This window comes from Lepisosteus platostomus, chromosome 27 (genome assembly GCF_059453375.1).
Source record: "Lepisosteus platostomus isolate fLepPlt1 chromosome 27, fLepPlt1.hap1, whole genome shotgun sequence".
Lineage (NCBI taxonomy): Eukaryota > Metazoa > Chordata > Actinopteri > Semionotiformes > Lepisosteidae > Lepisosteus > Lepisosteus platostomus.
Genome location: NC_142637.1, coordinates 9485741 through 9511504, shown reverse-complemented (window position 1 = coordinate 9511504; position 25764 = coordinate 9485741). Strand labels below are relative to the sequence as shown.

General features: G+C 55.6%; 1 protein-coding gene across 1 annotated transcript; it reads right to left on the bottom strand.

Moving 5' to 3' along the window:
- Nucleotides 1-1811: 1811 nt before the first annotated feature.
- Nucleotides 1812-25124, bottom strand: LOC148639305 (phospholipid phosphatase 2-like). The gene is made up of 6 exons (XM_088622532.1): nt 24445-25124; nt 11307-11458; nt 9582-9844; nt 9178-9235; nt 7278-7454; nt 1812-4463 (listed from the first exon to the last, which is right to left on the bottom strand). Exons 1-6 carry the CDS (start codon nt 24503-24505, stop codon nt 4323-4325), a joined length of 852 nt encoding a protein of 283 aa, XP_088478658.1. The 5' UTR covers nt 24506-25124; the 3' UTR covers nt 1812-4322.
- Between the last annotated feature and the right edge of the window lie 640 nt (nt 25125-25764).

Genomic DNA, 25764 nt, shown 5'->3' with positions numbered 1-25764 from the left:
ACCGCAATCATCTTTTCAGTTCCTAAACATGTTGGGCGTTGCCTTTCAGTGCTTGAGTTTCTTAAGCAGCTTAAGAGTCTCCGGTCTTTGAATAGAAAATAAACCTGCGAAGATTCTTCCCAAGCTTGTTGGTTCAGTTAAGGCTCAATTGAAGTCAGGAGCTCGGCTGCAATGAAAACCTGCGTGGGATCTCCAGCAGCAGGACTGGGACACCTTGCTTTACCCAACCCTGAGTCCAGCTCCTACTCCCCCCACCTGCCCTGACGTGTTTTAGTTAAAACCGACCACATGGCTGTGGTCACCTGTGGGCCGGTTTGATCTGAAGACAAAAAAACACACCTAGAGAAGGACCAAGAGTACAATGGCCTGCTTGTGATTGTGAACTACCTGTCTAAATGCAGTACATTGCAAGCTCTCAGCTGCCTATTTTTAAAATGCAAACAGAGCAAATAGACTTCCATTCTGGGACACTGAACAACCGCCTTCCTTTATAAGCTGTACGTCAGACATCCTACAGGACTCTTCAGCTTTCCTGTGTGTCTGGATATCTCTGACAAATCTCTTTTGTTCTTAGATACAGTTCTAGTATATTCAGTTTAGTAGATTTAGTTCTTCTAGATACAATATGCTATAAATGTGCTACACAAATCTGAGCAAACCAACCCCTGCAGGTGTCACAACAATAAAAAAGGTAATAATTTATTTCGGTTTGTTCAGCTCTACATCCCCTGAAATGAAAGGGGTAGACCCCCTTTCACCCCACCGACATACAGCCCCGCCTGCGGACACACAGCAGCCCCCTGAGCTGCAGGTGGACTCCAGGGAGAGACCACAGGAATTGAAGGGGAGCTTCAGGGATGTCAGACTGAACAGTTCAAGAATTCCAGAGTGGAGTCTGGCCCCGACCCACTGTGTCTGTCCTTGTGCGTGCATCTGTGAAGAGGGAGACACTCAAGCTCTGGGGAGGCCACTGGACTGAGCACCAGTGCAGCTCTGTGTTAGAGTCCAGACAGGGGCCTCGAACCCACATCCCTCCAGCTGGGAGAGCTGAGCCCTAACTAACTGGCCTGCTGCGAGATTCACAGCAGGACCACAGCACAGACCCTCTCTGCCACATTCATACACCATGAGCTTCCAGGAAAATATCCCAGCACGAAGCAAACCGGCTCCACAGGCAAAAAATCAGGCGAGAACTTCCCTGGCGCAGGAATCGGAATTGGGGTCGGAATTCCCCTCGGCTTCTGCGTGGGATAGCTCCTCCCGGAGATGCAGTTCCTGGTTTACTGCTGGTGCTCGCCCGCCCTCCCACAGCCTTTGTTAGCACGCTAGACTGGAGCAACATATTGTTCATGTTAAGAAAGGCAGAAAAAAGGGATTTCAAAGCAGCAGTGACATAATTCCATCCACAGCCGTCTCCAGGCTCCTGCTGGCAGCTCCCCTGCCTTGTTAGGAGCCGGCGAAGCGTCACTGCTGGATTGCTGCAGAGCTGCTGCGAGCAGAGGCTCACCACTCCCCCTCACACATACGGACCGCTCCCCTCGCCCCCCCTCACAGAGACGACCCCTAACCCCCCGGCACACACCACCCCCGGCCGCCCCCCCCCACCTCACCAGTAGCACTTGCAGTTGGAAATGCGTGAGACTGAAAGGGCCTGGAGTCCTTCCCAGCCCCAGAGGGGTCTCCTGCCGCAGGGGTGAAACCCAGGAAGAGCTGGCTTGCAGCTCCTGCACCCTGTCAGTGTGGGACATGTGGGACATGTGGGACGCTCAGGGCCCATTCCAACCACCACAACACAACAGAAACACAACAGACACGCTTTTCTTTTTAATGAGTTTCAATCTTTAAGAACACAAACACGTCACCCCCTCCCCCGTTCTCAAACAAACCAGTGGTTCTGTTGGCAGCGGTGATGCAGTGGGACTCCTGCACACCAGTGGGACTTGCAGAAACACAGGTGCCCCTGTGCAGAGCAAGCAGCTGCAGGCGATCGCCATGACAACGGTCCCTTTTAACAGCATCCTGCTTCCCGGTGTCCGGCGACGCTCCGGCCTTTCCTCGGCCGGACAAGCTGCGCTGCAGCCTGCCCTGGAAGGTCTCTTCCGAAGGGAGCCAGTCCCAGCCCAGCGGTGGCGTGCAGGCGCATCAAAACATGCAGGAAAAACACTCGTAAAAAAGTCCAGCTCTTCGTCCTGAAGCCTCCTAAAAACACCCTGGTCACGCCCGTAGGTGGCACTATTCCAGGCAAGCCAATAAGAAACATGGACACACACACACAATCTTCTACATGTCCCTTAGACTGTCTGGGAAACAATTTGTGTACAACACAAGAAAAAAACAATAATCAAAGAGCAATAAAAAGAGACTTCTGCTGACCGCAGGTGTGGAGCGAGAGGTAACTCTTCCTCTGGCAGAATAACGGCTGAGGAAGAAACCCAGCTGGACAGGAGAAACTTCTGAAACTCTGGAGCCGTGAAGAAAACTGTTACATTCCAAGCAGCACGTGGAGAAAGCCTCTTTCTGCATACGCTCTCACACAAACACAGAGCATTAAAAAAGAATACAGGTATATGCTTATACACAGCACATATACATACATATGTACACTTAATTGTAAATTCACAATTAGAATTACACACATTTGCGCATAATTGCACTTCTCGTAGTGGCCAGCAGGGCGGCGATAGTGGCCTGTACAGTAGTGTACGACAATGACAATGAGATATTTACTAGCATTAGTTTTGTTCAGTTCTTTGGCCCATTTCTAATAGCAAAAAAAAAAATGAACAAAGTTTTTCCAGGCATTGTTATTATGACCTACCCGGTCTCACACTGAATAGAAAATTCTCAGACTCATGAAAATGGTTCCCCCAGTGCTAAAAAATAAAAACCAGAAAATCCATATTGTGTTCCCTTAACACACTTCCTCTTAAAACTGTTCACTCTGTCCCCGTGTTACACACAAAAAGCACCAGGGTGCACCAGCAACACTGGCCCTGGTGAAATGAAATGACTCAACCTTCTCCGATGAGTAACATCAGGCTGCACAGGACAGCAGCTCAAGAAGAAAGTCACCAGCGATCCTGGGCGAGTCAGGGAGAGAGCGAGAGAAAGCACTCGGGGAGGACTTCATCCCTGTTTTGCTCCTAATTCCGGGTCCCTTTTCCCAATGGAAAATGGCTTATAGTATCACAGCTTGCACTGCCAGGACAGGTCAGGGGTCGGAGTTAGCTGGACAGCACACGGAAATGTGGGACCAGGGAATATTCTGCACTGAGCTCATTAATATTCATCATTTCTGCACTCTCTCCACAGAGTGGGTTTTGCCCAGAATTCCCTCTTTTCACCTGGGAGTTCATTCTGAACCGTCAGGAGAAAAGTGTCCTTTGTGCTTTTCGTTTCACACAGCAAGTTCAGTTTCTCCCCTCAGGAACAACAAACTTCCAGTTTCTCCGGGAATGAGGACATGGTAGTAATATTTTCCGAGGTTCCTGCTGGGTAAGAATTAGCCTGGTTTCCCACAGCAGCCTGGCACAGATGCCAAGAACCTGCACTTGCGCATGGGCACCTTTCCCAGCTCTCCCAGGTGGCAAGACGCTCCAACACAGGGGGTCTCCAGAACTGGTCCTGGGGAGCCCGGGGAGCCCCAGTCCCCCGGATTCTAAAGATCACCATCCCATCAGCCATTTCGAAACCATTCCAGAACTACTGTCATCAGTTAAGCAGATCATTGGTTACTAATTCTTTACTAAGTAATCTAAAGATCATTTTGCAGTTAAAATTTGAATTTCGGTCACCTTCAGGTGCAAATCAATAATTAATAACGCGCTAGCTGAGCGGACCGATGGCAGACCGGGCCGGGGGCTCTCCAGGACCATGCAGGAGTGGAGGGACCAGCATGCGGGGCAGTACGGCCACGCGCGCGCTGGGCACCCGTCTCGGCACGCACCCACCCCTTCACGCCCAGCAGGCTCTGGGTCCAGCCCAACGCCACCTCCGTCTTGAACACTGTCTCATTCCGGGCCGTGTCCTTGATGTGGGCTTGGGACAGGGAGTCTTCTTCTTTGGTTTTTAAAAAACACAACTCACCTCCCAGCACAGACTGGACCCTGAAGCCAGAAGCCGTGACAGAAGCAGAGTCAGAACCAGGCGGGACCGCAGCAGCAGTGATGAGCAGAGCCAGAGTCCAGCTGGGGACCCCCTCGGAACTGGGGGTGCATCCCAGCAGGTGCACGACGGGCTAAGGGAGGGGGGTGTGGGCGGCGCGGGCTCCCTGCCTGCCGACAGTCCGGGAGGGGTCATGTTGAAGGGTGCGGCCCGGGGCCTCACAGAGGGTAGGAGTAGTGGTTCTGGTCCGAGTCCACGACCTGCAGGCTGGGCTTCCGCTCCAGAACCTCGCTTTCGGCCGTCTCCACGTGGGGACACCTTGGGGGGCGCACCTTGAAGAAATCGGACACGTAGCGCACCTGGGGGAGGTAAAGAGAGACGCTCACCAGGACATCCCTGACCCGGTTCCGCCCCGAGTACTCAGATGTGTGCACCTGGCTGTGGCTGTGTACTCGGATGTGTGCACCTGTGTGTGTACCTGGCTGTGGCTGTGTACTCGGATGTGTGCACCTGTGTGTGTACCTGGCTGTGGCTGTGTACTCGGATGTGTGCACCTGTGTGTGTACCTGGCTGTGGCTGTGTACTCGGATGTGTGCACCTGTGTGTGTACCTGGCTGTGGCTGTGTACTCGGATGTGTGCACCTGTGTGTGTACCTGGCTGTGGCTGTGTACTCGGATGTGTGCACCTGTGTGTGTTCCTGGCTGTGGCTGTGTACTCGGATGTGTGCACCGGTGTGTGTACCTGGCTGTGGCAGTGTACTCAGATGTGTGCACCGGTGTGTGTACCTGGCTGTGGCTGTGTACTCGGATGTGTGCACCTGTGTGTGTACCTGGCTGTGGCTGTGTACTCGGATGTGTGCACCTGTGTGTGTACCTGGCTGTGGCTGTGTACTCGGATGTGTGCACCTGTGTGTGTACCTGGCTGTGGCTGTGTACTCGGATGTGTGCACCTGTGTGTGTACCTGGCTGTGGCTGTGTACTCGGATGTGTGCACCTGTGTGTGTACCTGGCTGTGGCTGTGTACTCGGATGTGTGCACCTGTGTGTGTTCCTGGCTGTGGCTGTGTACTCGGATGTGTGCACCGGTGTGTGTACCTGTCTGTGGCAGTGTACTCAGATGTGTGCACCGGTGTGTGTACCTGGCTGTGGCTGTGTACTCGGATGTGTGCACCGGTGTGTGTACCTGGCTGTGGCTGTGTACTCGGATGTGTGCACCTGTGTGTGTACCTGGCTGTGGCTGTGTACTCGGATGTGTGCACCTGTGTGTGTACCTGGCTGTGGCTGTGTACTCGGATGTGTGCACCTGTGTGTGTACCTGGCTGTGGCTGTGTACTCGGATGTGTGCACCTGTGTGTGTACCTGGCTGTGGCTGTGTACTCGGATGTGTGCACCGGTGTGTGTACCTGTCTGTGGCAGTGTACTCAGATGTGTGCACCGGTGTGTGTACCTGGCTGTGGCTGTGTACTCAGATGTGTGCACCGGTGTGTGTACCTGGCTGTGGCTGTGTACTCGGATGTGTGCACCGGTGTGTGTACCTGTCTGTGGCTGTGTACTCGGATGTGTGCACCTGTGTGTGTACCTGGCTGTGGCTGTGTACTCGGATGTGTGCACCGGTGTGTGTACCTGGCTGTGGCTGTGTACTCGGATGTGTGCACCGGTGTGTGTACCTGGCTGTGGCTGTGTACTCGGATGTGTGCACCGGTGTGTGTACCTGTCTGTGGCTGTGTACTCGGATGTGTGCACCTGTGTGTGTACCTGTCTGTGGCAGTGTACTCAGATGTGTGCACCGGTGTGTGTACCTGGCTGTGGCTGTGTACTCGGATGTGTGCACCTGTGTGTGTACCTGTCTGTGGCTGTGTACTCGGATGTGTGCACCTGTGTGTGTACCTGTCTGTGGCTGTGTACTCGGATGTGTGCACCTGTGTGTGTACCTGGCTGTGGCTGTGTACTCAGATGTGTGCACCGGTGTGTGTACCTGGCTGTGGCTGTGTACTCGGATGTGTGCACCTGTGTGTGTACCTGGCTGTGGCTGTGTACTCGGATGTGAGCACCTGTGTGTGTACCTGTCTGTGGCTGTGTACTCGGATGTGTGCACCGGTGTGTGTACCTGGCTGTGGCTGTGTACTCGGATGTGTGCACCTGTGTGTGTACCTGGCTGTGGCTGTGTACTCAGATGTGTGCACCGGTGTGTGTACCTGGCTGTGGCTGTGTACTCGGATGTGTGCACCGGTGTGTGTACCTGGCTGTGGCTGTGTACTCGGATGTGTGCACCGGTGTGTGTACCTGGCTGTGGCTGTGTACTCGGATGTGTGCACCGGTGTGTGTACCTGGCTGTGGCTGTGTACTCCGATGTGTGCACCTGTGTGTGTACCTGGCTGTGGCAGTGTACTCGGATGTGTGCACCTGTGTGTGTACCTGGCTGTGGCTGTGTACTCGGATGTGTGCACCTGTGTGTGTACCTGTCTGTGGCAGTGTACTCAGATGTGTGCACCTGTGTGTGTACCTGGCTGTGGCTGTGTACTCGGATGTGTGCACCTGTGTGTGTACCTGGCTGTGGCTGTGTACTCGGATGTGTGCACCTGTGTGTGTACCTGGCTGTGGCTGTGTACTCGGATGTGTGCACCGGTGTGTGTACCTGGCTGTGGCTGTGTACTCGGATGTGTGCACCTGTGTGTGTACCTGTCTGTGGCAGTGTACTCGGATGTGTGCACCTGTGTGTGTACCTGGCTGTGGCTGTGTACTCGGATGTGTGCACCGGTGTGTGTACCTGGCTGTGGCTGTGTACCCGGATGTGTGCACCGGTGTGTGTACCTGGCTGTGGCAGTGTACTCGGATGTGTGCACCTGTGTGTGTACCTGTCTGTGGCAGTGTACTCAGATGTGTGCACAGGTGTACGCGCTGTGCTCGAATTCGCCTCTGCTGTTTCAGTTTGGAGACTTTGGGCTTTAATCAGTAGCGGCTCCAGCAGGCCTCTCTAAACTGACAGTAGCTGGAGGGCTGGGAAAATGGTTCAATTCTAATGAACTAATTCAGTCATGTACGACTTAAATACCCAGAAAGCCTTGCGCCCCTGGGGGGACACACCCCAGAGCTCTGCTCCATGCCTGTGGAGAGGGAGCGAACCCAGGTAAAGAGGTACAGACGGGGGGGGGGGGGGGGGGGATCAATGCTTACAATGAGAATGGCGATGAGCGCCCCCTGCAGGAGGCCCACCAGCACGTCGCTCCAGTGGTGCTTGTAGTCGGAGACGCGCGTGTACCCCACGTACACCGCAAACGCGATCAGGAAGAACTGGATCGTGGGGCGCAGCAGACGGGCCCACTTGGCCACCAGCCGGGCCTGGACATAGAGCTGGAGACACAGGGAGGAGAGGGTCAACAGAGGCGCGCTGACCAGACACTGCAGGACGGCCCCCTGAGACGCAGGGGGGAGAGCTGGCATCGGCATCAGCACAGGCGCTGGAAGAATCACAAACAGTCCAGGACCCTGCAGTTCCAGCCTCGGCTCTCATGCCAGAGTCATGTTCTGGTGCCAGAATAAGATTCCCGCATCCACCACCTTCCTGCTCCAAGTCCAGAGAGGGAGGCAGCAGCACAAGAGGGCCACAGGGACCCCAGCCCCCCCAGCCCGGCACTCAATGGGCCTGTTGTGCAGAGAAATGAATCATGTCTCCAGGATATCGCAGCCCCCTGATATAAACATGAGTATTAAAACAAAACTTCTAGCTGGAATGACTGAGGGCCTGTAATGCTTGCATTGGCAATGTGGGCCCTTTTTCCTTAAAGCCGCCAATTCCCAGACCCCCACCCCCACCCCCACCTCCTGCACAGCTTAACAAGGCCAGGGGGCAGAACCTGCAGCCGAGGAGCCTCTCAGATATCAGGGACTCGTGGGTCCTGGCGAGGCCAGTGGAAAGCTGAGACTCCAGCTTGCGAAATCTCTGTGCTGTGCCAGTTTCACTTCCTCCCCCAGAGCCAGGGCAGGGAGGAGGCGCAGCCCAGCACCGATACCACGGTAACAGAGCTGGGACGCTGGCACCTTCCTGCCGGCGCTCCCCTGCAGTGCCGGGAACACATCCAGGGTGAAGGACACAACAGCTCCACTGTGATCAGACACGCCAGCCAGCCGCAGGGCGACCTCTTATCTGAGAAAAACTCCAAACGGAAGCCGAGGCCCAAGGACAGGATCTGGAGTTACAGCTAATCTGGGGCTGAATTCAAGCTTTGTCATCAGTGCTTGAATAGACAGGCAGACACCCCAACACAGCTCACACTCACGACACCCCAACAGAGCTCACACTCACGACACCCCAACAGAGCTCACACTCACGACACCCCAACAGAGCTCACACTCACGACACCCCAACACAGCTCACACTCACGACACCTCAACACAGCTCACACTCACGACACGTCAACACAGCTCACACTCACGACACGTCAACACAGCTCACACTCACGACACCTCAACACAGCTCACACTCACGACACCTCAACACAGCTCACACTCACGACACGTCAACACAGCTCACACTCACGACACCCCAACACAGCTCACACTCACGACACCCCAACACAGCTCAAACTCACGACACCCCAACACAGCTCACACTCACGACACCCCAACACAGCTGGCCTGAGAGCCCCCTCACACTCACGACACCCCAACACAGCTCACACTCGCGACACCCCAACACAGCTCACACTCACGACACCCCAACACAGCTCACACTCACGACACCCCAACACAGCCGGCCTGAGAGCCCACTCACAATCACTACACCCCAACACAGCTGGCCTTTAGAGCAGCTCTGCGATCATGACACCCCAACACCTGACCTCAGAGCACCCCTCGTGATCATGACACACCAACACAGCTGGCCAGAGAGCACCCCTGTTATCATGACACCCCAACACCTGACATCAGAGCACCCCTCGTGATCAGGACACCCCAATGCAGCTGGTCTGAGAGCACCCACCATGATCAGGACCCCCCGACTCGGCTGGCTTGATAGACCTTGAGCGCCAGCCCCACACAGACTCTGAGCGATCTAAACTGTCCGGCTGTTACTCACCGCCAGGAAGAGCATGCAGTACATCCCAAACGAGGAGTGACCCGAATAGAACGACAGCCTGGGAAAACATGAAAGGCCACGTTACTGATCAAATCTGGCACTCGGCATGCTATGTTCTCCCTGTCATCCAGGTGGCGCTACATTCAATTCTAGTCATCTGCTTTGTTCTTGTTCCCGTGTCTGAATGCTCATTACCACAAACAATCACAAGTATACACTACTACACAAGTATGGGCAACTTTCCTTAAAACAAAACTACCCTGAAACGGCACTAAGCTGGTTTTAGGGTGGCAATGTAACAGCTGTGCAACTATTTTAGAATAACAGAGCTAAAAACGTCTATGGCTAATTTAATGCTTTTAGTCCCGTGCACAATGTCTTGTGCTCCTCCTTCCCCTCCCTACCTGGACTCGGTGACATTGTGATGATTCCCAGTGCAGTTGATCTCAGGCATGTACCCATTGCAGACTTTGGGGGCACACACGGCCAGGAAGTTGGGGCGCAGCCTGCCAATGGTGAACTTGGCCAGCTCTGTGAGAGACTGGCTGACAGCTGCCCCGAACAGGAAGGTGCCCACGACCTTGTAGAGCGCCGACAGGTACTGGTTGAAGTCCGAGTTGGAGTGGATCTTCTTGGTGTAGACCAGGTACGCCTCACCTGACGAGATCTGCACAGGTGGGTCAGACAGACTCAACTCGCACATCAAGAGCAGGCGTGAGGAGTGCGAATGTGTGTGTGCAGTGAGCAGGAGTGTGAGTGTATATGTGCAGTGAGCAGGAGTGTGAGTGTGTGTGTAGTGAGCAGGAGTGAGGAGTGCGAGTGTGTTTGTGTGCGTGCAGTGAGCAGGAGTATGTGTGTGTGCGTGCAATGAGCAGGAGTGTGAGTGTGTGTGTGTGTGTGCAGTGAGCAGGAGTTAGGAATGCGAGTGTGTGTGTGCAGTGAGCAGGAGTGAGGAGTGCGTGTGTGCATGTAGAGCAGGAGTGAGGAGTGTGAGTGTGTGTGTGCAGTGAGCAGGAATGAGGAGTGCGAGTGTGTTTGTGTGCGTGCAGAGCAGGAGTGAGGAGTTTGAGTGTGAGTGTGTGTGTGCGTGTGCAGTGAGCAGGAGTGTGAGTGTGTGTGTGCGTGCAGTGAGCAGGAGTGCGAGTGTGTGTGTGCAGTGAGCAGGAGTGTGAGTGTGTGCATATGTGTGCAGTGAGCAGGAGTGAGGAGTGTGTGTGTGTGTGCAGTGAGCAGGAGTGAGGAGTGTGAGTGTGTGTGTGCGTGCAGTGAGGAGGAGTGTGAGTGTGTGCATGTGTGTGCAGTGAGCAGGAGTGAGGAGTGTGAGTGTGTGTGTGCGTGTGCAGTGAGCAGGGGTGTGAGTGTGTGTGTGCGTGTGCAGTGAGCAGGGGTGTGAGTGTGTGTGTGCGTGTGCAGTGAGCAGGAGTGTGAGTGTGTGTGTGCGTGTGCAGTGAGCAGGAGTGTGAGTGTGTGTGTGCGTGTGCGTGTGCGTGTGCGTGTGCAGTGAGCAGGAGTGTGAGTGTGCGTGCAGTGAGCAGGAGTGAGGAGTGCGAGTGTGTGTGTGTGCAGTGAGCAGGAGTGAGGAGTGCGAGTGTGTGTGTGCGTGTGCAGTGAGCAGGAGTGCGAGTGTGTGTGTGTGTGCAGTGAGCAGGAGTGAGGAATGCGAGTGTGTGTGCAGTGAGCAGGAGTGAGGAGTGCGAGTGTGTGTGTGCAGTGTGCAGGAGTGAGGAGTGTGAGTGTGTGTGTGCGTGTGCAGTGAGCAGGAGTGTGAGTGTGTGTGTGCGTGCAGTGAGCAGGAGTGAGGAATGCGAGTGTGTGTGTGTGCAGTGAGCAGGAGTGAGGAGTGCGAGTGTGCGTGTGCAGTGAACAGGAGTGTGAGTGTGTGCGTGTGCAGTGAACAGGAGTGTGAGTGTGTGTGTGTGTGCAGTGAGCAGGAGTGAGGAGTGTGAGTGTGCGTGTGCAGTGAACAGGAGTGTGAGTGTGTGCGTGTGCAGTGAACAGGAGTGTGTGTGTGTGTGCAGTGAGCAGGAGTGAGGAGTGTGGGTGTGCAGTGAACAGGAGTGCGAGTGTGTGAGTGTGCAGTGAGCAGGCGTGAACAGTGTGTGCACGAGCCTGGTGCACGTGGCACTCACGATGATGACGGTGCAGGAGATGGTGACTGCCGCCAGCAGGCCGTGTGTGATGGTGTCAGGCTTGAAGGGGTACTTGATGCTCTCATCGTCGCAGTAGATGCCGCGCTGGAAGGGCCTGAAGACGATGGTCATGATCACGAAGGGCAGAGAGGCTGCGGAGAGGGAGAGTACGTGGTCAGAGCTGCCGCCAGTGCCCAACCTCATACGATCAACTCTGCAGGACAATGATCTTGTCCTCTGTCCGCAGCGCTGCCCTCTCCTGCTGCTGCAACAACCCTGCAACTGCATCCTCACTGCCACCAGGCAGCTGAGGAGCAGATTCACTGGTTCCACCTTGGTGTTAATACAGCAACAGATTCACAGGATCCACCTAGATGTTAATACGGCCAATGTCACAAGTGCAGCTCATGCAATGGAAGAAACCTCTAGAGTTATCAGTCCTGCGGGAAGAGCAGAGGAGCAGCACGGACACAGCTGGGATACACAGAGACACATTCACACAGGAAAGCTTTCCGAAGACATGTGTCCTGTCGAAGGCCATCTTCACAAACCCTGAAGCTGCCTGCCGAAGGCCAAGCGCCAGTCTGATCCGGCAGTGTCTCCGTTATGACATGGAGGCTGGCAAAGGTATCGTTCTTCAAGGACAAGTCTACCCCCACATCAGGGCTCAGACATGTGACTCCCCCACACCCCCGATCCGCACAAGTGCTTCTGAAGAGATTAGGGTTTTGAATAAGTTTGTGAGACCTGTACGGGCTGCAATTTTCTCTGCACGTGCTACCCATAACTTTTGGGGAGCGCTTCACACGGTGGGGAAGAGCTCTCTGTACAGCCCAGCGTGCTCAGAGTTAGCGCATCAGTAATGTGGGCGTGTGTACAGCTGGCTTACATACATGGTGTAAAACCCAGCTGGAGCAACATGCACTACAGTCCCTGGAAAGAGGGAGGAATGAGCCAGAAGAACGACTCACACAGCGACTCCCTTTCTGAAGCGGGAGTCTTAGATGACAGTGACCCAGAGACCATCAGCGAGAAAGAGAGGGGTGACACTGCACCCAGGACCCCTGCCCCGCAGGCCCAGGGCAGGGAGTCCTTTTCCAGGGTGTGTGTTATTCCAGCCTGTGGCTGTGGGGCAGCAGCTGGCAGGCTGCAGGCAGGGGCACATGGAACAGCCCTGCAAGCTCTCAGCTGGGGCGTTTCTCCCATCATGCCTCACGAGGCGTCGCGCCACTGCTCTGTGGCCTTGAGAGCACAGCTGCAGAAGCCCAGGTCATCTTCCCCGCTTTGGAACAATTTTAGCTTTGCGATTTTTTTCCGAGAACAATGAAACCATGTCGCCACCTAAGCTAGATGAGGCTCTCACCCCCCCTCACCCCCAGGGGGCGCCCAAGTCAGGGGGCTGGCAGGGGGGTACGGGCGCGAGAGTTGCAAAAGAACATCAAGGAGCTGATTCTGGAACTAGCTGAGCTCATCTTCAACAACACATCCACCTGAGAGTGAAACTCTTTAGCCATCCTGAGTGGGGGAAAAAGAGCAGAGGATCACCTGGATGGAGTTTAGGAATATGGAAAATAACTTCTGAGCCTTTGTGAATCCATCGACTGAATGTCAAGTTATAATTAAGTGTGCAACTATTAAGTGCAGTGTGTAATTACAGACCCACATGCAGTGTCTAGGAAGAACACCAGAATAACAGGAACCTTTAAGTGTGCATGCAGGAGCATGAGGGTAAGAGCTCCGATCCCAGCCTTGTCCCTCCCCTCCAGGCGCAGAGCTGATACAGCACAGGCTGCTCCAGGGCCAGGGGGAGGCTGGGAGTCCCTGCCGGCCTGTTTACAAACGCCACTGAAGTTGTTGGCTGTGGTGGTGCAGTGGAGCTCACTCCCAGGGCATTCGAGGTCCACTTCGGTTCTGGGACTGGACCAGTCCGATTCCGGGCCCTGACCAGCGCAGTCCGATTTTGGGACTGGGCCAGTCCAGTTTTGGGCCCTGCCCGGCGGAGTCCGATTCTGGGACTGGACCAGTCTGATTCCGGGCCCTGACCGGCGCAGTGTGATTCTAGGACTGGGCCAGTCCGATTCCGGGCCCTGACCAGCGCAGTCCAATTCTGGGACTGGAACAGTTTGATTCGGGACCCTGACCAGCGCAGTGTGATTCTAGGACTGGGCCAGTATGATTCCGGGCCCTGACCAGCGCAGTCCGATTCTGGGACTGGAACAGTTTGATTCGGGACCCTGACCGGCGCAGTGTGATTCTGGGACTGGGCCAGTCTGATTCCGGGCCCTGACCAGCGCAGTCCGATTCTGGGACTGGGCAGTCTGATTCCGGGCCCTGACCGGCGCAGTGTGATTCTGGGACTGGGCCAGTCTGATTCCGGGCCCTGACCAGCGCAGTCCGATTCTGGGACTGGACCAGTCCGATTCCGGGCCCTGGGACCCGAGATCAGCAGTAGTGGCGTGTGCCTGTGGCTGGCCCTGGCCGTGCCCCAGCGAGAGATGAGTAAACACAGGCCCAGTGTGCAGGCGTGTCCCGTGCGGCACGCTATCTGCTCCCCACACGGGCCCTGCGCCGCTATCAGCGTCCTGCAGTCCGGCTGCCCTGGCACGGGCGCTGGGCGGCAGACAGAGCTGTTGGTGCCTTCCCCTGCCAGTCAACAGAGCGATCACTGAGCGCCCCGAAGACAGCTGAGGGTGGCGCCCCGCTCTCCTGGCACTGAACCCTTCAGGCCTACAGGAGGATGACACCCCTCCTTGGGGCGCAGCCGGAACCCGAACAAAATCATTTCCTGATTTAGAAACAATAGATGCGTCAGTATCCACTGCTGTGGAAATGTGTCTTTGGCTTCTCCCACAGAAGGACAAAACACACACAAGCAAAAGATATCACAACAGCAGGATGGGATACATAAATAGACAGAGGGGGGCTACATTTACACCCCTTCACTGAGTAGTTTTATTGATCCTGTCTTCAGGGGACCAAATTCAAATAAAAACATCAATAAGAGCTCCTTCGTCCCCTCTGCAATAAAACTCAATAAGGTGTGTAACTGTAGTCTCCCCACTTCCTCTTTATTTATCCATTTATTGGATTTGATTATCCAGTTATGTACCTAATTGCCCCAGTCCAGTCAGGGCTGGAGCTAAAGCCAGGACCGTACCGGACCGGACCGGACAGACACCTCGCTGTGTGACAGCCGGGGCCTGAGGACAGTCCAGCAGCCAGCCGAGCTGCCCGAGCCGCGAGCTGGACCTGTGGGCGGGGGCGTGTCCGTGGAAGGGCACCTGAAGGGTCCCGCGCAGATGGGACAACGTGTCGGAAGCCGGCTCGTCTTCAGTGCCAAGTGCGGTCGCGAGTCTCGGTCGCGCGCCGCTGGGCCGGGTCCTCGCCGTCAAGGAGGCGGTCAGAATCGGCACCTCCCACTGAGGAAGAGGAGTGCAGGGGCCTTCGGTCCGCACACAGACAGCACTATCCCCGCAGATATCAGCCTGCTTCGGAGAGGAAGCACTGAACATCCGTCTCACACTGAGGACTGTGAGCCAGACAGTCGCTCCGGGCAGTGGACGCTCGGAGGAGGGGAATCTACCTGACACTGTGCTTACGCTCCGTTTTCACCCCCACAGCTCGCTACTCTGGGGATCCCAGAGAGCAATGCTGCAGGGGCCCAGGTGACGACGAGGTGTCATTCGGTGCCTGTGGCCGAGCCCTGCCATGATCCGTCACAGCCCGGCTCTGGAGGGGCCAACTGCTGCTCCGAGGGAGAGGAGGGAGAGGAGGAAGAGCGTGCCTCCGTCACAGACCCACGTCTTCTCCACCAGCGAGAGGCTCGGCAGATCAATGCAGTGCGGAGGTTCAAGGCACCGAGGCAGGCGCCCCGAAACTGTGGTGACCCTTCTGGAGCCACTGTCCAAGGGGTTAGCGACAGGGGCCAACGCCCGGCGTCCCACACTGTCCGATCGGATCAGGGGAGAGGAGGGGGAGGAGGGCAGACCGGGACAGCGATGACGGAGGAGCTGTTTTGTTGCTCTTTTTAATCTCTGTTCCCGTTAAATATCAGGAATATTGTTTCTCTCTCTGACAGTGACCACACTTCCCCGACGGGAGGAGGGGGAGCGGATTCCGAAAGGAATCTCTCAAGGTCGCATGGGGGAAGAGGCGCTGGGGGAGGGGAGCGGGCGAAGAACTTTCCTCCTTCCTGGAGTCGCTTCAGTCGACTCACCAGAGGGGGCGCGAGAGAGACAGAGAGGCCGCCGAGAATGATCCTCTTACAGCTGAAAGGGATTTTCATCACAGCCGGCCTGGAGCCCCTGATAATAGCGCTCTTTTGGGATTCGATTAGCGTGTTTTTCCTCTCTGCCCGTGTGGAGCCCGTTGAGAACGGAGAGCTGGGCGGCACAGCAGCTCCAGAAGGCGCTTCGCTGGCAGGGCCGTACCACTGCCGAAGGCGAGCTCCCTCTCCCGAAATTGGGAAACTGGGGAAGCCCGCCGGTGAGTGAGTCAGGAAAGGGGGCAGGAGACGAGAGCCTGGAGCAGGCAGGATGAAACCGGACGGCCCAGATCGATAAAGGCGTTGCCGTCTCCTGTGAGCACACAAACAAGCTGTGACAGGAGGCACAGAGCGGCGCGGCATCACGGGGGCACGGCGCATGGGCACGCGCCCAGGGCGCTACGCCCCGATCGATCCCGACAGAAACTCCGCTCAGGTGACTCCGCGCTGTCATCAGGACGGGCTGAGACATGACAAGGGTTACAAACGAGAGGAGACAGTTCAGCCCATCTAGACGATTTGGTCATTTCTAGTTAATTGATCCCAACCATGTCTGGGTAACTCGCTCCAGACTCCCACAACCCTTTGTGTAAAGACCTCCTTGGCACAGAGCCCAGTTTCACTGCGTCAAAAAGCACAACTGAAACACATTTGTTACCGGATACATAATTCACAGAACAATCAGAAACACAATAACCCCAGCCTTGGGCTAACAGCACCTCTCTATCCACACCTGTTGAGGGAATTGTAAGGCTTCAATAGGCTCCAAAAAGGAGAAATGAAAACTGAGTCTGGGACAAGACTGACACTGGGGAAGGACTGGGGCTGGGACAGGGCTGGGGCTGGGGCTGGGGCTGGGGCTGGGGCTGGGGCTGGGACAAGGCTGGGACAAGGCTGGGGCTGAGGCTGAAGCTGGGACATGGCTGGGGCTGGGGCTGGGGCTGGGGCTGGGACAGGGCTGAGCCCATTTCTCCTCAATGAAGGCTCCATGCAGTTCCAGTCAGCACCTGCACTAGGCCGAGGCCACCAGGGAATTCAGAGGGAAGTCAAAACCACATTACAGAGCACGGCTGAAAAGAGTCGGCTCTGGCAGGTACTGACAGGGTCGGCTCAGGCGATGTCAGTCTCAGGATACAGGCAGTGCAGCAGCAGCAGACAGACACACACACACACATCCTCCCCAGAGTTCGGCACCAGCTAGTGAGGAGTACTTTCCACGCCGCTCGCCAGAAAGAAACGGGGCTTGTGAACTGTTACCAAACACTGAGGGAGGTAAGAAAAATAAGAAAAACTGTCAAACTAATGGGACTGTTGGTTGGAACGAGAACTGAGGGATTGTGGGATCAGGAGAGCCTCTGTGAAGATCTTCTCAAAGAGCTGGCTGTGTACTCCATCCCCCCCCCGTGCCAGTGCCCGGCTCTGCCCCTGTCCCAGATCTCTTTCATTCTCTCTTCACTACGGCGAACAGCCCCACCCAGACAGGCCGACACAGGAGTGAGTCAGGCAGGGAGAGCACAGAGATCAGATCAGACAGGAAGGGGAAACGAACAAAAAGCAAAACAAAGACCGAGAGGAAACTTGGAGAAGAGAAAGCACAGGACACAAAGAGAGAATCACGAGCTGCTAGGGAGGGCCGGCGCCGGGGCGCAGCTGGGGGCAGTCGCCCGCTTGTGGAAGGAGGGGGGATTCACCGGGCACCCCAAAGCGTGCAGAGCGAGCGGAGCCCGGCTGCTTCACCCCGAACACGCGGACGCAGGCGCCTGTGTGCAAGGTCAGCGCAGACGCGCCGCGACGCCGACCGGCCGCTGACGACGGGCGGGACTTGTGCTCGCCAGCCGCGCTCTCTCTGCGCCTCCTGGTCAAAGGGCGGACGATTGCTAATCTTCCATTCATTTCTGAACGCGTTCCGCAATAAAGCGCAGCAGCAGACGCACAAGGGGGGCACGCTGCGCTCACCATCCTGACCCACTGTTTCCATCGAGGCACCCCGAACCCCCTCTTCCAGAGACCTCCAAACCCCTTTCCAGAGCACCCACACGCCTGAGTGACACCTCCTGTCCCGGCTCTCCGACTCCAGACCCCCTCAGACAAGGCGCCCAGCTTGCACGCTGCTCCACGGAAAATATCCCCCCAAATACTAGGATTCTCATCACGGGGGTCCCGGGACCCCTGCCCCCCCAGTCCTGCTGTTCACATGGCTCTGCTTCTGATTGCACTTGCTGGACAAGCACAGGTGAAGGTCTAACCGCTGTAGACAGGCTGCCGAGCGGGAGACTGGGCCCCGCCAGAGGGCCGGTCCACACCTTTCCGCCACAGAGCGCTGAAGAACAGAAATATCCCGTTTAAAAATACAGGGCCAGCGCCGCCCGGGTCGGAGAGCTGGCACAGCTCAGACCGTGAGAGGTCTCTCTCCACCCTCTCACTCCTCACTCTGTAAATATAGACGGCCCAGCGCAGCCCTGCCATTTTTAGCCCAGGGATGTGCAATTACACTGTGAACAGTGGGCCGCTCTGCCTGCGCCTCTCTCCCTGTTGGGGTCACAGCGAGGGCCAGGCTGGGGCTGTGGGTGTTCTGAGCGTCTGCTTCCTGCGCCTCCTGATCTTAACCCTTAGCTGCCATCTCTTATTCCTACTCCTCGTATCCCATACCACCCTGGACGAGTGTCTCCCCTCAGCGGAGTGCAGCAGGGCCAGAGGCCGGCGGTCAGTGCAGTGGTCAGTGTGGTGGTCAGGGTGGTCAGCGGTCAGTGTGGTGGGAGACTTGAACACTCTTAGCAGGACAGTTTCAATACTGTCATGGTGAGAAAATGGACATTTTGGGATACATTAACTACTGAGTAGCTAAATCTACACGACTCTGGAAGACTTAACAGAGCAGAGCTGGGACTGCTGTGTGTATTTGTGTATGCGTGTGCATGCGTGTATACTGTGTGTGGTTTGTGTACTCGTGTGTGATGTGAGTATATTCGTGTGTGCGGTGTGTATGTGTATAGTATATATATGTGTGTGTATGGTTGGTGTATGTTGTGTGTGTATGGGTGGTTTGTTTATACTTGTGTATGTATATGTGCATAAGTAAATGTGTGTGTACTTGTGTGTGTGGTGTGTGTACTTGTGTGTGTGAATGGTGTGTGTGTACGTGTGTGTGTGTTTGTACGTGAGTGTGGGTGTGGGGTGTGTTTGTATGTGTTTTGTGTACAGTGTGTATGTATGTGTGTATGAGGGTTGTGAGTGAACGGTGTGTATGTATGTACGGTGTGTGTACGTGTGTGTATGTACCGAGTGTGTATTGTGTGTATATGTACGGAGTGTGTATTGTGTGTATATGTACGTGTGTGTATGTACGAAGTGTGTATTGTGTATGTACATTGTGTGTATGTATGGAGTGTGTGTATTGTGTGTATGTGTGTGTATGTACGGATTGTGTATTGTGTGTATATGTACGGATTGTGTATTGTGTGTGTATGTACAGTGTGTGTATTGTGTATTGTGTGTGTATGTATGGTGTTGGTATGTGGGGTGTGTGTATGTGGGATGTGTGTATTGTGTGTGTATGTACGGTGTGTGTATGTGGGATGTGTGTATTGTGTGTGTATGTACGGTGTGTGTATGTGGGATGTGTGTATTGTGTGTGTATGTGGGGTGTGTGTATTGTGTGTGTATGTGGGGTGTGTGTATTGTGTGTGTGTGGGTGCGGGGGGGCTGCTCTGTTGACTCAGTCTCTCTTTCTCTCTCCCTCTCTCTCCCTCTCTCTCTCCCTCTCTCTCCCTCTCTCTCTCCCTCTCTCTCTCCCTCTCTCTCTCCCTCTCTCTCTCCCTCTCTCTCTCCCTCGCGCTGGCCTGAGTAATCCGGAAGGTATGTGCTGAGTGTACAAACAATCCCGGTCTGGAGTTACAATCTCTGCTCCGCTCGGCTCACATGCACACAGGGCTGGGCCTCAGGCTGCATAACACTCCGGGCCCATGTGTACACAAGCACAATGCCAAGCTGAAAGGAGAGCAGACACAAACACTCGGCCTGGGGATATGGCAGTGATGTAAATACACATTCCTGCGACCTGCAGCACAGTGGAAACAAGAGCATTGCTCTGGAAGGGCAGGACGCTCCGTTTCCTCAGATCTGAAGCGGACTTCTCCTGCGTCTTGCAGATCGCTTCCCTCCGCGGGGTCTCACTGTAACAGGTGGACCCTGCAGGCAAAACAGGGGGGTGAATACCCCCAATCTGGGTACAGCCTGGATACATTTCTACAAGTGGAGTGGAGTGGAACTTAATCAGACATCGCTCTGGGATCTCGAGAAGTTGGGAGCTCGGTTTGATGCTGCACCCGAAGGATAGCACCCCTGACTGCACAGTGTCTCTGGTCACAACAATGGGGCTCCGGCTCGGAAATTCTGAACCAGAGGAAAGAGCGCCACCTACTGGTCCAACAAACACCACTTACAGCAGCAACCGGGTTTTCCTTAGAGTCTCCCACCCCAGTACTGACCGGGTCCAACTTACCTCCTGCGATCTAACGAGGTCAGGCTACAAGGCGACAATGCTATTTGGGCATTTGGGCATGTATGTTAATTTAAACACTATTCCGCAAAAAAATCAACACCAGAGCAAAGCAGGCCGCGAAAGGAGCACATCTACCAGAGCCTGAGAGTTTCAGGAACCCTCCTTTGAAAAGATTTAGTCAGAACTTTCATTTCACTGGGAGCCTGAACAATCTGGCCCAGCTCACAGGTGGGCCGAGCCGCGCTGCAAGACCAGCTCTCCCCACCACAGCACAGAGCCCAAGCTGCAGGGCAGCTCACTTCCAAACACTGCAGAAGATGCCGAAGAGCCATTCTGCCACAGAGCGTTCTGTGTTTTCACAGCCGAGTCAGGCCTGAGAGAGGAGGCCACTGCGTTGTGCGACTCTCTGTGCCACCACCCAGGCAGCACTGGCATTCCCAGACGTCACAAATTAACAGGGTTAATATTTACTTATTTTTTCCAGCTGTAATAAAGATTTACAGGTCTTGGAACTCCTCTGGCTCTACAGCAGAGAGACAGCCCCTCCTGTTTGGGAGGCAATTAAAAGCTGATTCCAGATAAATGTTTCCCATCTGGAGAGGGGGGGAGGGGACAGGGACGAACTGCTGGGAGAATATATCTCTCTGAGGGGTGTGAGCAGGAGAGGTGTGGGCAGCCTGAATCTGGGATGGCTGGGTGGGAGAAGGACCTGATCAGTTCCTTCAGGAGGATGGGTCTCTGCAGCGCAAAACTCAGGGATGGACAACCTTGCACAGCAGAGTCTGGTTCAGTCCATGTTCTACTAGTTACCCTTGTATAGTCTAGAGCCATATCAGTGTCCTGGACTCCACAGGGACAAGAAGAGTCCAGAGCCCTGTGACTGGGCCGTGTCAGTGTCCTGGACTCCACAGGGACTAGAAGAGTCCAGAGCCCTGTGACTGGGCCGTGTCAGTGTGCTGGACTCCACAGGGACAAGAAGAGTCCAGAGCCCTGTGACTGGGCCGTGTCAGTGTGCTGGACTCCACAGGGACTAGAAGAGTCCAGAGCCCTGTGACTGGGCCATATCAGTGTGCTGGACTCCACAGGGACTAGAAGAGTCCAGAGCCCTGTGACTGGGCCGTGTCGGTGTGCTGGACTCCACAGGGACTAGAAGAATTACACTATAGGTAGCTAAAACTGCAATGGCTCCTTGTGTTTGTGTGTTGTTAAAAACAAAGTGCTCCTGAGGAACCAAGAGATTCAGTGCAGTATTTTGAGTAAAAAAGAACCTAGAATTTAACCATACTCTTCATTTCAGAACAAGTGTCAGTTAAGCTGTAGCAGGGAGTGGTGTCTTCCGTCCTCAGGTATTAATCTGGTGATTGAACACTGCTGAGAGACCTCTAATCGTGTCAGGCTGTGGTTTGACAGCTACCTCCCACCTTCCTGTCTCTCCGAGGCGAGGCAGCCTGAGCCGACCCCCAGCCCAAGTGCACGCATCCGAACAAAACCACCGCAGCCCCCTGGCCTCTTTCCCCACGCTGGGAGACACACGACCCCGACAGATCTGACACGCACCACAGCAGCTCCTAATTACTGCCCCTGGCCCAGCAAGGGGCTCATTAAAACCCTTCTGCTGCTGCAGATTAGGATCTGGAGGAGGAAGGGAGTATTTCCCTGCTGCTCAGGGCCTGCAGCGTCAGCCACATTGGACAAGATTCACGCGAAAAAGAAACGTCTGCAGGAAACTTAACAAATTTCCCTTTAACAATCGCCCAGCTGTTACCCTGGGCACTGTGTGCCCGCGCAGGGCAGCGCTCTGTCCCAGCTCAGAGCAGGCAGGGATACAGACACAGACAGGACTCCCACTGCACTGCAGTTCCATCCGGTTCAGGGAATCTGTCTGCCTGCAGAAACAGAAGGGCCAGTTCTGGTAAATGCTCCTGCAGAACAGAGCTCCTTTTGGACTGGAGCTGTGCTCCAGTCCTGCAAGCTGATCACTGGGGTCACCTTAGGAAAGGACTGGGCATGTTCCCAGGACCAAGGGACTACTTCCTGACAGCTCAGTCAGAAGATTGGAGAGGAATGGAGCCCCCCATCCTTGACGCGACCACAGCCTGTCCTCAGCAGACAGAACCTGAGAGGGGCACAGCGATTTGCTCCCATGGGTGCTGGTTGAGAATCATCCCACAGCCCCCCTGCACAGAGAGCAGAGCTGTTCAACCTGCATTCCCACCCGGCAGAGCTAAGGCGCTGCACCTCACGGCTTCTGGAACAGAACCGAACCGATCATGAGCCTCGTGGACCAGTTTAACACTTCTAAGAGGACTTCATAAAACTGGGAAAACCTGGACTCTGGTCCTCCAGGACTGGAGCAGCGCACAGGGGTCTCCGGTCCAGCTCCAGGAGAGACCCACTCCAGTTAGTCTCATAGGTCACCTGTTTCTACAGCTTTCTACTTCGCTGGTGTCTAAAGATTGGGATCACCTGAGTTACGGATCGATTAACCACCCAGTCAGGCCGAATAAGGAGAACCCAGCTGCTTGGGGATGAAGGGTTCTGGTCCGAACTCATCACAAGTCTCCGTGATGTAACGATGAGCTAGATAACCTGCAGGATCAGGGTTAGAGCCCCAGAGCAAGACTCTTCCCTCTGGAGAAGCTGCACGCAAGCAGGAGCCCTCAGCGCTGTGTTTCCGGACCGGGAGGGAAAGCCCAGCGCGCCCGAGAATCCGGGGTGTCGGGGTGCCCGCAAGCCACACAGAACAACAGTGACTTCAATCAAACGCAACAACAATTCTCCCACTGCGCAACTGCACAAAATGTAAAACTGAGCTTTGTTTTAGAGAACATTCTAAAGCTTTCTGATGAGAGACTTTAACGTTTTTCTTTCGTTTGTTTTTTTAAAGAATCCAGAGAGATGAGAAAGACAAATGTATACGACCGCTGTGTACACTACCCTGTACACTACCACTGTACACTGCACTGCCCTGAACACTACCACTGTACACTGCACTGCCCTGTACACTACCACTGTACACTGCACTACCACTGTACACTACCACTGTACACTGCACTGCCCTGAACACTACCCTGTACACTCCACTGCCCTGTACACTACCACTGTACACTGCACTGCCCTGTACACTACCACTGTACACTGCACTGCCCTGAACACTACCACTGTACACTGCACTGCCCTGTACACTTCACTACCCTGTACACTACCACTGTACACTGCACTGCCCTGAACACTACCACTGTACACTGCACTGCCCTGTACACTTCACTACCCTGTACACTACCACTGTACACTGCACTGCCCTGAACACTACCACTGTACACTGCACTGCCCTGTACACTTCACTACCCTGTACACTACCACTGTACACTGCACTGCCCTGTACACTACCACTGTACACTGCACTACCACTGTACACTGCACTGCCCTGTACACTGCACTGCCCTGTACACTCCACTGTACACTGCACTGCCTTAAACACTACCACTGTACACTGCACTACCCTGTACACTTCACTACCACTGTACACTGCACTACCACTGTACACTGCACTGTACACTCCACTGCCCTGAACACTACCACTGTACACTGCACTGCCCTGTACACTACCACTGTACACTGCACTACCACTGTACACTGCACTGCCCTAAACACTACCACTGTACACTGCACTGCCCTGTACACTTCACTACCCTGTACACTACCACTGTACACTTCACTACCACTGTACACTCCACTGTACACTGCACTGCCCTGTACACTACCACTGTACACTGCACTGCCCTGAACACTACCACTGTACACTGCACTGCCTTGTACACTTCACTGCCCTGTTCACTACCACTGTACACTGCACACCCCGTGTACACTGCACTACCACTGTACACTGCCCTGCCCTGTATCAGCGCTGTTCCACACAGAGGGTGTCGCGCTGCCGGAACCTCCTGAGCGCAGCGGAGACGGGAGACGACCTGCACGCGTCCCGCGCACGGTGCCTGACAGGACTCCTGGCAGCGGGGAGAAGACCCCCGCACGCACACGCGTTACAATGAGACTGTTTCCCAGCACTTCGTTTTTTAAAGTAAAGCAGATTTGGAAGCAGCTGACAGAAGTCACAGACGCGCTCTGTGCGATCTGTTCAGTCGTTGTCCCTGTCGCAAGGGGTGTGTTTCCAAATACGCCGACGATCTGAACCCCAGCTTTCAGGTTAGAGGAGCTATTCACACCCCGAGCCTGGGTGTTTATTAGAGCTATGTCAACAGCCGGCTGGGAGGGGGGCTGGACTGTGATAACAACACAAGCGCAGATAATCCCATCCCGGACCCCATGGGGCGGCACGTGACTCGCACCCCGCGCAGCCCGCTACAACTCACCCGCCACCACGCACAGCACATCCACGAGGATGAAGACCTTCTTCCTGGTCTCGGGCACCATGGCTCCGGCCGCTGGAGTCCTCGGCTCTCACGCGCGACGGGGACCTGTTGGCGATGTCCCGGCCCGGGGCGGGGGGGTGTTGGCTGTCCGGGGCTGGCTGTCCTCCCTCCCTCCCTCCGCTCGCAAGAAAACAAAGCTCAAGCGCCGCCGGGAGCCCGGAGCGCAAACAGCTCAACCTGACTGGCGAGTTCTTCCGGCTCCCACCTCTACCTGAGCTGGAGGCACCGCGGTTGTGGCCGGAGGTGGATAAACACCACCGGCGCGTCGCGTCTCCCACTTTCACGACACGGACACGCACTCTCCCGACTCAGCGGACGAGGCTCCGGTCTGGTCTCGGGCGTCCTGCGCGCATTGCTGTGTCCACAGCCGGCGTTCAGCTCCTCTTCGGCAGCACGGCTCCAGCACAAATAATCTGGCGTCTCCCTCGGCAATGCTGCACTCCCCTCCCTCTCTCTCTCTCCCTCCCTCCCTCTCCACTCCCTGGGCTGACGTCAGGCGCGCTGCCTGCCAAGGAAACTCTTAAAGAAATTGTCCCACGTTCCCGACAGCTCTGGAGCCGAGGAAGTCTGTCCCAGTGTTTGGAACGCCACCGTCTCGCGGAGCAGGAGGTGCGCGAGACGCCGCTGCCGGGCGCTGATAGGCTGCCGGGGTCGCGCAGGGGAGGGCTCAGCGGGCGCTCGCGGCGCTGGCCCAGCGGGGTGGCCCCGCCGCCCAGGAGCGCGACGCGCGCCGCGAGACAGGGAGCGGCTGCCGGGGCAGCGGACAACCGGTGCGCGCGTGCAAAGTACGGGGGCCAAGTGACCCGCGTGCGCTGCGCGGCAGGGAACGTTTTATCTGCGTCACCATCAGCCCGGGCGCCTCACGGTGCTTACAGGAAGACAGAAACGTAGAAAATAACGACCACCAACCGGGGATGCGCTCCTGCAGCTGATACAGCACTGCACGTGAAACCAGCGGAAAACTCTCAACTGCAGAAGCCCGAAACCCGCTTCTCCCCTCATTTCCAACTGAACCGGTTCTCCTGAATGTGACGGCGCTGTGCGCTCCGAGCCCCGGTGTGTTAATAGTGCCTGACCGCCAGGCCTGGGCCGCGAGGGGGCGCTCTGAGGCGGATCCTCCACACGGAGGTACTGACGGGCTCTGGAAGAGAAATTCAAAGGGAAACTAGACCAGCTCTTCTGGGAAGTTATGGGCCTTAAAAACAGGATATCTGCTCGTTTTCCACCATGCCCAGTGCCTTCACCCTGATAGTGAACCCG